This window comes from Bombyx mori, chromosome 28, assembly GCF_030269925.1.
Source record: "Bombyx mori chromosome 28, ASM3026992v2".
Classification (NCBI taxonomy): Eukaryota; Metazoa; Arthropoda; class Insecta; order Lepidoptera; family Bombycidae; genus Bombyx; species Bombyx mori.
In genome coordinates this window covers 3436573-3450687 of record NC_085134.1, presented here as the reverse complement: position 1 = coordinate 3450687, position 14115 = coordinate 3436573, and the positions used below count along the sequence as shown (strand labels likewise).

At 38.3% G+C, this 14115-nt stretch overlaps 2 protein-coding genes across 5 annotated transcripts in view; one reads left to right on the top strand and one right to left on the bottom strand.

Moving 5' to 3' along the window:
* Nucleotides 1-14115, bottom strand: part of LOC101737175 (leucine-rich repeat-containing protein 15) — an 80275-nt gene that overhangs the window by 31883 nt on the left and 34277 nt on the right. The gene's annotated exons all lie outside the window — the stretch shown is intronic.
* Nucleotides 1-14115, top strand: part of Llp1 (lysozyme-like protein 1) — a 28726-nt gene that overhangs the window by 4483 nt on the left and 10128 nt on the right. For all 4 annotated transcript variants that reach the window (XM_062676690.1, XM_062676691.1, XM_038021057.2 and 1 more), the window contains 2 exon segments: nt 6625-6769; nt 11968-12056. In XM_062676690.1, coding sequence (XP_062532674.1) covers nt 6625-6769; nt 11968-12056 — 234 coding nt within the window.

Here is a 14115-nt window from a genome sequence, read left to right as displayed (position 1 = left end):
GTAAATGCGCCACCCACCTTGTGATATAAGTTAAGGTCTCAAGTATAGTTACGACGGCTGCCCCACCCTTCAAACCGAAACCCTTTTTTTTCCTACCTAGGCTGATAGCCTTAAGAGGCTATATCGGCGTAACCGTAACTAGTAGGTGAGCTCACGGGGCTCAAACCTGATGACGTTGCTAACACGAGCCCTAGCAAGAGCAGCGCTTCGCAGAATCTACCACCGGATCGGAAACGCGACCCACTGAGAAGATCCGGCGAGAAACTCAGTGGGCTGTGTCTGAAGGTTAATTTACTCGTCGAGCCCTTCGTCGCAAGCGACGGGTTCGACGAGAACGATGACCGGGCTCCACCCTTCAAACCGAAACGCATTACTGCTTCCCGGAGAAATAGGGAAGGTGATGGTACCTACCCGTGCGGACTCACAACAGGTCCTACCACCAGTAATTGATTATTTGGGCAACTATATTAAGCTTAGTAGATATATAAGTATAGGCGAACTCACAGAGAGTGACTCACTCACATTATTTCTCTTGCTTAATCCATTTTCAGTACTATGATCTGCATGTTATTGTTATTTTTATAAACATTTACGTTAAAGTTTAAATAGGAATAATATTTGTTCCTTGTTTTCGTGGCAATTTTAAGTACAGCACTGAAATATATTAGCTTTTTCAGTTTCAAAATAACCAAGTGAAAATAGCATATAGTATTTTATTGATAACACCAAAAATAGAATACTATCAGAAAGAAACGAAAAAGAAAAGAAACAGAAAGGACTATAATTGTCCTTGACTCTTTTAATATTTCATATTTACATATAAATTTAACTTCCGTTCGCTGGAAACAATGAAATGAAACAATTGTAAATAACGAATGAATATTTCAACACCAATTATGAATTCCTTTATTGAATCAGTAGCGTAGTTTTTTTTTTCACTCAATTACTGTACTGTTCATCTTTTTGATATCCAAAATTTTTGTATACGCCAAAACTGATTTAGAAACCCGTAGGCAAGTTGAAGCTTTCTAAGGAATAATATCGTGTCCACATTCGACATTCGCAGTGAAAGAATAAAAATCGCGCGATTATGGTATAGGCTGCGGCTTGGTTTTGCCCCTGGCATTGCTGACGCCCATGGGCGACGGTAACCGCTGACCTTCAGGTGGGCCGTTCGTATATAAAACAAAAACAAAAAAAACCAAACCCCTAAAAATGTATATGCATCATTATGAGCGTATTGTTCGCCCGTCACATCATTACGGATCCTTCCGATTAACAGTGCTTTTAGGTACCTCAAGTACCGGTCACCGTCCTCGCCAAACCCGTCACTTGCGACGAAGGGCTCAACGAGTAAATTAACCCATAGACACAGGCCACTGAGTTTCTCGCCGGATTTTCTCAGTGGGTCGCGTTTCCGATCCGGTGGTAGATTCTGCGAAGCACTGCTCTTGCTAGGGCCAGTGTTAGCAACACTCCCGGTTTGAGCTCCGTGAGCTCACCTACACGTCACGGCGAAGCTGAAATAGCCTCTCAAGGCAATCAGCATAGGTAGAAAAAAAAGGAAAAAAAAGGTGCTTATGGATAAAATGGCTGAGCAATTGCGTACCGCTTAGGAATATTTTGCATCCACATTAATACGAGGATGTTCAGAGCGCTCGGGAAACACGTTTGAGGGTAGTAATTCATTCCATAATCAAATTATATGTACTTGCCAAAAATGTTTCTTATGAGTAAACTTTGTTCCGTTCATTGCAAAGATAAAATACAGATGATCGATTCATCTCAAACGAATTCCCCTGAAAATTCCCAGTACCGAAATAAAATACACTACGAAATTCGGCAGCTTCAAACGACACACTCCTGTACGACTAATTTTTCATAACACAGGAATCAGTAGCAGCCAACAGGAATGATAGGAAAAGTAGCTTTAAACTCCATCCATAAGGTTGAATATCGCGCGTCCACAACTCGTTGCATTTAGATTAGGCTGTGAACACACTGTACCATTTTTTACAAGCGACTTCATTGCCTTTGACCTGTCTCTATCTACGTAACGGAATCTTTCGGATCGAAGTTTTTTTCTTTTTTAAATACTTAGATGGGTCTACAAGCTCACGAGTCGGTGATTAGTCGTTACCGTAGTCCATAGACATCAACAATGTAAATTCCGCCATTCACATTGAACCATGACTTCTAAGTCTGAAGTTTTATAGTACAACGACTGCCCCACCGTTGAAGCTGAAACGCATTACTGCTTCACGGTGCAAACAGGGCAAGCAGGGTGGGGATCCTGGCTGAGCCCTTGCTCGTCTACCTATCCTGCTGAAACCTGCCTCAGGACCCACCAGTAATCCTTCAAAGATAAAAAAAGAAAAGAAAAAAGAAGAAAAAAGGGTGTTGCTATGCACCCCACCACAAGTAAAAGTCCACATTATAAGCTGCGTTACAGCTTCGCGCCTGACTTTAATAATCAAGAGAGAGAAGGAGAGTATAGAGAGAAAGAGAGTTTTAGCTTTAGCAAGAGAGCTTTATTGTACACAAAAAATGTAAGACATTAAATACAAAAAAGTACAATTGGCTAATAAATAATTATTAAATAATAATTTAATTATTCTACTTTTTTTTATTGCCCTTGTAGGCAGACGACCATACGGCCTACCTGATAGTGAGTGGTTACCGTCGCCCATGGATTTCAGCAATGCCAGGAGCAGAGCCAAGCCGCTGCCTATCGCATAATACTCTCCACAAGCCTCGTCTGAATAAGGACATGTCATAGCGCTCGGGAAACACCGTGGAGAGGAGCTCATTCCATAGCCGGATGGTGCGTGGTAAAAAATACCTCTAGAAACGCACTGTCGATGAACGCAGCGGTTCCAGATAATATGGATGAACTCTGCTCCGATGGCGGGAAGTGCGATGATGAAAAGGAGATGAGGGGATCATCTCAAGCAATTCCTCAGAGCACTACCATATATTTACATACATACTATACACAACTGTACTGTACACAAAAGTACTGGAGTGGAGACCTCGTACTGGAAGTCTAACGGGGGCAGACAGCCAACGAAGCGGACCGATCAAAGTAGTTGGTAGAGACTGGATGAGAAAGGCATGAGACCGAAGAGAATGGGGTGCATTCGAAAAGACCTACACTCAGCATTGGGTGGACACGGGTTGAAGAAGAGAAAGAGATATACAAATAGATTTATATAAATATGAACAATGTAATAATAATTATTATTATAATAATTATTATTATTAATTTGTTTAATAATTATTATTTATTTGTAATACTTATTAATTTGTTTAATTATAATTATTTATTTGTAATACTTATTAATTTGTTTAATAATTATTATTTATTTGTAATACTTATTAATTTGTTTAATAATTATTATTTATTTGTAATAATTATTAATTTGTTTAATAATTATTATTTATTTGTAATATTATTTATTTGTAATATTATTAATATATTTTAAAATACAAATCTAGACCGTGCCTTTACGAAAACGTGAAACTTCGTGTTTCGACGGACTAGAGCGAGTTATGAAACGGAAGTCGGCCGCGGGCATCCACGGTAGTTCTAGAAGGTTATATGCACACAAATTGTTCTCGCTACAGTCTCCAAACAATACAGCGCTCATTATTATTGTTGTTGTTGTTGTTGTTGTTTATTTTGAAGTTGTCCAATTTTGAATTTTACATAGCATTGCATTCATAATTAATAAAATCGCAATGTTCATTAAATTTTGTTTCGCTTTCAACCTTTAATCCAATTGCATATCACAATGGCGCTAAATAAGTTTTCACTTCAGATGCAATTCCTTGAGATCGATTGCGACCGTGCAATGATTTCCTCGTCTGCTTCCAGAACGCCGTGACACATCGTTCTTCGAACTTCAAAATGAGGTTTGAAGATAGTCTTCGTTATGCCCCTGGTATTCCTCATATGCATAGGCGACGTAGACCTATATGTCGTATGATTGATGGATTACTGGTGGCCCAGAGGCATTTCCAGTTTCACCAGGACAGGTGGGCGAGCAAAGGCTCAGCCAGAAGGGATGGGATTTGCTAACAGCTGCCCGAGCGCTTCCAAAGGAGACCTAATAACTCAAGAGCAACTGCTTCGCGAATTAATCTACCACCGGATCGAAATCGCGACCCGCTGAGAAGATCCGGCGAGAAACTCAGCGGGCTGATGCATGGGTTAGGTTGCACGTCGACCTCTTTGTCGAGTTCGATTTCCCTAGCTATTCATCTCACATGATGATGGGGTCAGCTTTCCTTATTTGTCTCCTCGATTTCGCTCTGTCTTCGACATCCTCGTCAGCGACATCGCATTCCGTCTTGTCCTCCAGCACTTCAGGTCTTCCTCTAGGTTTCCAAGAATTATTGTGATTGAAAAGAAAATTAAACAATAAATAAAATTTGATATACTTACTATATAACTCTTAAGACGATAGATGCGAAATTGACTGACACGGCCGATATTACAATTTTTTTATTGCTAGATGCGTGGACGAGCTCACAGCCCACCTACGCCCACCCATGGTGGTGGGCCCACAGCCCACCATTTACGGCAGAAATAGGCAGGGTGGTGGTACCCACCCGCGCGGACTCACAGGGAGTCCTACCGCCAGTAATTACGCAAATTATAATTTTGCAGGTTTCATTTTTATTACAATGTGCTATTGCTTTGCAATCGTTAAAGCTACAACTTCCACAATTTCGGCGGGATTCCCATTATTTACGCCGAACGTTATACTTTAGTAACAATAGCTTCAATAAATAATAAGTAAGGCAATTCCGGTAGTATTTTGTCAGTGGGAAACCGTAAAGTAGCCGCAGTTAAGATGTTTTATTTGAACGTTGTTCGCGTACGTGTTCTTTCCGTCGCTATCTGTTCGTTTCCATTATACTAAGATTCGCGTAGAAATATTCTTTAGGTTTACGCATCGGTTGTAACTATACTTGAGACCTTACAACTTATATCTCAAGGTGGGTGGCGGATTTACGTTGTAGATGTCTATGGGCTCCAGTAACCACTTAATACCAGGTAGGCTGTGAGCTCGTTCACCCATCTAAGCAATAAAAAAAAATCGGCTTCAATAGTATTTTGGAAGGTGGAGAAAATAAACAGTCAAAATTTATCATATCCAAGTGAAGTTCGGATTGGGTCTGCTATTGGGCTGACTATTGCTTAAGTAACAAAAGATCAATCAGTCAAATTAGTATAGAGGTATCTAGCGATGCTCCGTCATACTTCTGACAATCTATTTAAACATACTAGTGAAATCCGGTCATGTTTCGCCTTTTTTTAATACGCTTTTATTAGCTTCAGACGTATGTATGTATGTTTGTAACGGAATCTTTGAACATGATTTTGACCGCCTTCAAAACGTCGGATTAACTTGAAATTTGGTATACTTATTAAGGACCGATGACAATTCAATATTTAAAAAAAAAATAGTTTAAAAAACTAACAAAATACGCTTTTATAGAAAATCCAACTAAAAAACAGAAAATAAATTTTAATAAATTTGAATTAAAAATAGTGTAATAAAAAATTATTTTATTGTAAAGAAGCGTCATTTTATTATACTACGAATGAACTCTATTTCTTAAAACCGCTTGCCACTTAAACCGTATCGTAGCGAACATTGGAAACGCACTGTCGACGCTTCCCACATATTAATTAGTCAAGTGGAAGCCGTGAGTGCATCGGTAATGCAAATGATTCCTCTGCAGATTCCGGTTCATACGAGTATCTTTGAACTCGAATATTATACGAAATTAAAACAGCGCCAAACTATATAACGGTGACGTGGAGAACAGTTAAGCTCGATAATATATGTCTGAAGAAAACCACATTTATTAACACCATCGTCAGACATCATAGGGACGAATAGGGTGATCGAGCTTAGCAGACGAAACATATGACAGTTCTTAGGACGGAGGCACCGCTCTTCAAGAAGGCTGGTTGGTGAGTGTGATAGCGTCTACGCGCCTCCATCGGCTAGGCTCTGTTTTAGCAGGAAGTTAGCCGAGTTCTGACGATACCGCAATCGTGCTGCCATCTCTCGAGAATCGTGCTGCGTTTCGTTTAGCTACCAAACTAATGACCGTCTCCGACATATATATTTTTGACGTGACAACGTCTTATAACTCGATGGAGCCGGCTGCACGCAAGAAAAAACATAACTCATTGAGGCGTTCCATTTAAGGCTTGAAGTGCAAGCGAGAGCGCGCAACGAGCGACAAAGAGGCACAATCGGCCTCCGCGTTCGGCAGCGTTCGACATCTGTCTCTCTCCTACTTGAGTGAGCGATGCATCCGCGTGCACAGCTGCTATACAATAATACATTTACATGTTTTCGTCAAGTATGAAGTTCAATGAAAAGTGAATGTAGTGTCAATTGTCCATACAAAATATCTATCAAACAAGTAAAATTAAAATTTTCTTTTGAAAAATGAAACCATTCCATCAGTATTTTCTTATGACGTTGTCACGTTCAACTATGGTCAGTAAACCGATTTTACAGACAACCGATTTTTTCTTTGTTTAATGACGCAAGTAAATAATAAAAATTCCCTAATACCATATTTTTCGTTCCACAGATGGTCCAATCACCACATCTCGGTCTACTGTTTCTGGCCGTGACCCTAGTCCACAGCTCCGAAGGGCACGCGAAGGTCTTCACGAGATGCCAACTATCCAGAGAGCTTTTAAGATACAACTTTCCAAGAGCTTTGATCCCGACTTGTAAGTTTCATTATTTATGTACAGATATTTTTTTAAGATTTCGTTTAGAAACAGAGCTTTTATTTTTAAATTCATCTGCTGTAACTCCACTAGGAGCTTTATTTAAGAAAGTTAATACAGTAAATATATACATAATTCATTGCTTACTTATATTAATATTTTTATGATGAAAATCCTAAGCTAATAAACTATGTCATTTAAACTCCAGATTGGCACAGTAGCTTAGCATAGCATTAGTAGCTTGCGCTATCTTTGTTTAACACATCACAAAAGCTTCTCGGAAGTGAGGCAGTTCTGCATTATTAGCTTCGAGTACGTGCTTTAAAGGCAGATACTCAGAATTCCCTAAAGATTCCACAGCAGCGTGTGTTGTATGATATAGCTGCTTCGCTAACCGATTCTATAATTAAATATACTCGGAACAGAGATTTAGATGTGTGAGTTGATTTTAAATGAACCCTCTAATGATGTTAGGTTAATTAAATAAAAGAATTATAAACAATTTTTAGTCATTAACTCTAAGCGAATCGTGAGATAGTCTGATGAACTATGAGTGTGTCAAATAGTCACTCATTGAGATGAGTGTCGACAAGTCGATTATTAGTAAAGAGATTTCCTTAGATACATTCAAACTAATTAATGTCTGCAGACATCTTGATGGTTAAAATTAATTTGATCTACAAGCTCAAGTAACAGATACATCATCAAATTTTTCAGAATAAAACACCATTTACCAATTGGATACTAAGGAATGATTCCTTTACTATCCAATTGATTTAGCTCTAGCTTTAGCAGATTATATGGTGCAGTATTGAATATGTGACACATGAAATAAAATCACTAAGTTGAAACAAATGCAAATCGTAAACTTAATACTTATAAACCAGATTTTGAATTCAATGACGGTGTTCACTTAAACTTGAGAATAACTTGACGCTTAAACCCTCGCTCGGGCCATCCATTATTTGTGGCGAAACGTCCCCTTTTGATTTAAGTCGTCCGCAAACGTATTAATTTGAATTAATTGCGAAAGGTGCCACCGTTTTCTGTGTTCCATGAACTTTGGAGATAGGAAATGAACAGTAAGGTAATTGATTGTAATGATTCAATACGTTGACTGCAGTATGCGGCTCAAAAAGCCCCATGCTCGACTGTCCTCTGGAAGTTACAACCACGTTCTTTCGCTCGATGCGGGAGGCGACTATACCTACATCTCTATGGGTGTGGGTATATTCAGAAACGAAATTTTGTTCTTCGAAGTGTTGCTAACTCTGGCCCTAGCGAGCCCTTCGTCGCAAGCGACGGGCTCGGCGAAGACAGTGACCGGTGCTTGAGGTACCTAAAAGCACCGCTAAAGGATCGAGAGGATCCGTAATGAAAAATAGGATGAGTGTGATGTTGGCCAATCTCCAATAACACTTCCGAAAACCGACAACTGCTTTACTATACACTACACATACCTCGAACGTAGTACAATAACAATTAGAGCGATTCTCTAACAAATTTTAAACTTAAATGAAAGAGGTTTTAGGGCTGTTTTGTCAACTGAATGATGTTCCCTTTTTATGCAAATTAGAAATCGCAAGGCTTTCTCGCAACGCGTGTTTAGCCCGAAGCCGGGGCAATTCGTTTAGAATTAACCGCGTAAACTATTTATTTATATTTTTCTACTTTAAAAAAAACTTATGCATTTCTCGAAGCAGATAAATGAATCAAATATAACGACAGTTGATTTTTTTTCTTTCTCTTACCTATGCTGATAGCCTTGAGAGGCTATCTCAGCTTTTCCTTGACGTATAGGTGAGCTCACGGGGCTCAAACCGGGAGTGTTTCTAACACTTGCCCTAGCAAGAGCAGTGCTTCACCGAATCGCTTCATGTATAACACGACACTTTGGGATAGACTTCAAAAAAATTATTATAAATAGTCAAATACTTATGTGCTATTTACTAACATATATTATAAGTAATACTAACAAAATGAATGGTTCTTACTGAAATAAAAATTAAAAAAATAACACATTTTTATATATTCAGGTAAACTCCGCTTTTAGATATACTTTCTAGTGTGTTTCTCGATGATCGAAATTCAACCATAACTACTTAAGATTTAGATTCATTTTGTGATTTTTTTCTTACTGACATTCGAAAAAGGTTTATACCTAGAATAAGTAAGTGTATACTTAGGGAATACCTATATTATAATTATATAATATTATTCATTAATAAGAAAACAAATCATAAAATGAATCTAAAGGATAAAATATATAGGCAAAGATAACACAATACCTTTATGTGTTACTGTTGTATACAATATTAATACATTTGCCTATATAGATATAGCTTTCAAAAAATGACTACTAAAATGGGCAGTACGGTGATACCCATTCAGACCATCTAGGACATCATCATTTCAGCCTATCGCCGTCCACTGCTGAACATAGGCCTCTCCAATAGATTTCCAGTGCGACCGGTCCATTGCCACCTGCATCCAACGAGACCCAGCGCTTTTTACTAGGTCGTCGATCCATCTAGTAGGTGGCCGTCCCACACTGCGCTTGCCAGTACGTGGTCGCCACTCCAGGAGCTTTCTGCCCCATCGACCGTCCTCTCTTCGTGCTATGTGGCCGGCCCATTGCCACTTCAGTTCACTAATTCTACGGGCTATGTCAGCAACCTTCGTTCTTCTACGGATCTCCTCATTTCGGATTCGATCACGTAGAGAAATGCCGAGCATAGCCCTATCCAACTCGGCTGGGCAGCGTTCGGTAAACTGCACAACGTCTTCTCGTCCAAAATACCTCAGTGCCTTAAGACAAAGGCGTACAACCAATGTGTGTTACCAGTGATGACTTACTGCTCGGAGACGTGGTGCTTCACTAGGGATCTTTTTAGAAGGCTCAAAGTCGCGCAGCGAGCTATGGAGAGGGCTATGCTCGGCATATAGGACATATTATATCTAAACAATTCGCTGAATAAATTTCAAGCGGAACGAAATCCAATTGAAAATCTCATAATTAAATATTCATCCAGTCAAACAATTGGATTTATTTAATTTTACTTTCATAAACTTGAAGGAAATCCTTTCGACTTTGCCGGCTTTATTTAAGGTCAAACCTTGAATTTTAAACAAGGCAGTTTTTCGTCTGGATTACAGATCCGAAGAGGTTTTATTTTCTTTTTTGAAAATTAAGTACATTTCCACGGTTTTCGGGAGGCTTTTCATTTTCCTGAGCCTTTCCGCGAACTCCGACTCCAGATTTCAAATTGAATTTTCATCGTATCGTTACCATTTTAATTAACATTAAAAAAATTACGTTGTTAAAAAAATAATTCTTTTGAGCAAATAAAAATTGCTTGTATTTATTTGTAGCTTAGAAAATAACATTTCTTTATTAATAACTGGCGGCCCGTTCCGGCTCCACTCGGATCTTTAACAAAAAAATTAACGATATTTGAAGTTGTTTTATTTTTTAAAATAAAAGAACACTTATTGCGGCATAACTATAATAGTTAGACATATGCTGCCCCGACGTCTTTTGTTAATAATAATGTGTTCTACAAAGTCGTGGTACTTTATTTTATTCTATCATCAATAGTTTTCGCAGGGCATGCGATGCAAATAATATTTTAGATAATTTTTTTATACCTTGGGTTACATTATTGGAGTTTTAGTAAGGATCCCTAATTTTTTTCAAAAAAGATTATAGCCTATGTCACTCGGGTAGTGTAGTCACACAATAGTGTAGCTTCCAAACAGTAAAAGAATTTTTCAAATCGGTGCAGTAGTTTCGGAGCCTATTCAATACAAACAAACAAACAAATCTTTCCGCTTTATAATATTATTATAGTATAGACCATATTCTTCACAGTCCTATGAAATTTGGACACTTGGGCCATACATATGATAAATCAATAGTCCTCTTCCAATAATAGTATTAGAGAGACAGAAATCAACGCAGTCTTTCGCTCGAGATTCGAGTAGCTAAACAAGGAAGTTAGTGGGTTTTTTTTGGGAGTCTTCAAGAGCTCAGGCGGTGTGGGAATAACGGCTGTGATAGCAACAAATTTCAATCACTTTTTTTTATATTGCTTTGATGGATGGACGAGCTCACAGCCCACCTGGTGTTAAGTGGTTACTGGAGCCCATAGACATCTACAACGTAAATGCGCCACCCACCTTGAGATATAAGTTGTAAGATCTCAGTATAGTTACAACGGCTGCCCTACCCTTCAGACCGAAACGCATTACTGCTTCACGGCAGAAATAGGCAGGGCGGTGGTACCTACCCGTGCGGACTCACAAGAGATCCTACCACCAGTAATCACTTAATGTTATCAATTGAACCAGTGCTAGTGTGCTTTGGGGAGCAATTTGTTTTTAATGGCTCCAGTTGCCCGACAATATCTTACGATATCTTAAATGAATGGTTATCCTAAAGACGGAGCGTGTAGTTTGGAGGTTTGTTTTGTGAATCTCAGAAACACGTGTTTTAATATATACTAATGGTCCCCCGGTAGTCGAAATTCGAGTATAATTAATTGAAATTATATGTTTGTAGACTATTATGATTCTATTGTCAAAGACTATTATCTTATCTTATACCTTTAAACGAGCAATTCTTGTAAAATTTAGTATACAGGGGATTTCGGGGGCGATAAATCGATCTAGCTACGATTTGTTTACAGAAAATGTTGTTTTATTCGTGTTTTCAACAATCAACTCTTCCCGACATCTATTGGCGAATAATAATACTATTTTTCTTAATTGAGGGCAACTAACCGCTTTAAAGACACAACAAGATGACGTTATCAAAAAAAAGAACCGGTCATCATCTAGTACTTCTATAATCACAGATTTCACCAAGACTACACTATAGACAAATATCAACAAAGACAAACAATATTTAATCTATTCTCAATTTGACCACCGACTATAAGCAATATGAAAAGTTTGACATAAACAAATAGTATGCATGCGTGTGTGTGTCAAGTACATGGTAGTGTATATAATGTTTTTACTTATTGATTTAATGTATTTTTTATGCACAATTAATAAATAAAAATTCTGCACTCCTTCTCTATATTCTCTTTAAGTGTGGGAAATTTTATACTCCTCCGTTCGCGAAATTTTCGTAAAAAGGAGTACAAAGTTTTTGCTTCACGTATTAATATATAGATATTTTTTTTGTCTATCAGGGGTATGCCTCATAGAGCATATGAGCAGCAGAACAACCGAGAAGATTACGAACCACAACAACTCCTACTCTAGCTACGGATTGTTCCAGGTAATTATTTGAATTCATCGGCTACCATAGAACAGCAACTACTCAGAATCAACCTCTGAATTTCCTATAGAATTATTTTATGGTGCATAGATGCATAGGATATGATGCATATGGTGCACTAGGTCTTACTAATGAATCTAATAGCCGAAGGTGGAGCTAAAATTATAATTTGCGTAATTACTGGTGGTAGGACCACTTGTGAGTCCGCGCGGATAGGTACCACCGCCCTGCTTATTTCTGCCGTGAAGCAGTAATGCGTTTCGGTTTGAAGGGTGGGGCAGCCGTTGTAACTATACTGAGACTTTAGAACTTGTATCTCAAGGTGGGTGGCGCGTCTACGTTGTAGATGTCTATGGGCTCCAGTAACCACTTAACATCAGGTGGGCTGTGAGCTCGTCCACCCATCTAAGCAATAAAAAAAAAAAAAAAAAAAAATCGACAATTTGTTGAACTTAACCAACCGTTAAGTTTACTACTACTACTCTACTACTAATTATGCAGATTACGGCAGATTCTTATGAGCAAAACAATAAGCTATTATAACAAATAGTTTCAGACTCGCTTACGGATCAACGCGACCACAAATCCTTTCGTACTAAAAGAAAAAACACGACAAAATCGATAATCTCCATATCCGATATTCGATTAAACCGGTTAATTAACGTAGTAACATTAATTATGATTATGATGTGAACCGACCCGATAATATTTTAATTACTATGCAAGGCTTACACCATATTACCGAGTCTATGGTTATAAACGTTAATATGGATGAAGCGTTGTTTATTATACCGTTAAGTATCGTATTAACCGATAATTAAGTTTTGTTTTTTTTGTTATGATTTCAAGCATATTTTTTTTGCAACGGAAAATGGGTCAACTTTTTCCTTCCTGATAATTTACTTAAAAATAAACATCCCGTCTATTTATTTTGCCGCAAAGTACAGTGTGTATAGAGCGAGTTTTTTAACGTTCTCGATAGCGTAAAAGTTAACTGAAATTTGTATGGAGTTGGAACGTTTACCTACGTTTGCCGCTAGGGGCGCTGTACCAACTGCATACAAATTTGAGTTAACTTTAACGCTATCGGGAACGTTAAAAAAAACGCACTAAGCACACAGCTTTGAAGTGGGGTCGAAGACAGAATTCGGATAACGGAGTAAATTCGATAATTCGATCTCATGTCTCGTGGTGAGTGGAGGCATTTACGTCTAGAGGTCATAAGCCCGTTCACAGAGCAACGCAAAAAAAACACGAAAGCTTCGTTGCCGTCTCCACCGTTTTTTGAAGTGAAAACTTCTTTAGAATCGTTGTGATTTCAAACCGGATGCAACGGAAAAAACGACAGGTAAGAGACACAAATACAAAAATGTGTAGGATGAAGCCAGCAAAGAATGAGACAGAAATATACATACTATTTAATACAGCGCCATCTGTGAGATTTTTTAATACTAAAGTGTGTATGAAAGCTCTTGTAGTGAATTTAAATTTAGGATTATACGTGAAATTAAAATATCAATTCACAGAGGGCGCTACCTTACAATTATTTACTAATGACAAAATTTTACATATACTTAAGACGTTTAGGATAATTGTATTTTAATTTTGGAAGGTTTCACTTCTACCACGTGTGAATTGCACACATTTTGGTTTTTTTTTTATTGCTTAGATGGGCGGACGAGCTCACAGCCCAACTGGTGTTTAGTGGTTACTGGAGCCCATAGATATCTACAACGTAAATGCGCCACCCATCTTGATATATAAGCTCTAAAGTCTCGCATTACTGCTTCACGACAGAAATAGGCAGAGCGGTAGTACCTACCCGCGCGGATTCACAAGAGGTCCTACCAATCCAACTAACGCAGCTGTTGAGTTAAACAGACTAAAAACAAATGCAGTAGCATGTGCGGATTTATGTTCTATTGAAACATTAAAAGAAACAATAATATTATTATTATTATTTTTTTTTTATTGCCCTTGTAGGCAGACGAGCATACGGCCCACCTGATGGTGAGTGGTTACCGTCGCCCATGGACTTCAGCAATGCCAGGGGCAGAGC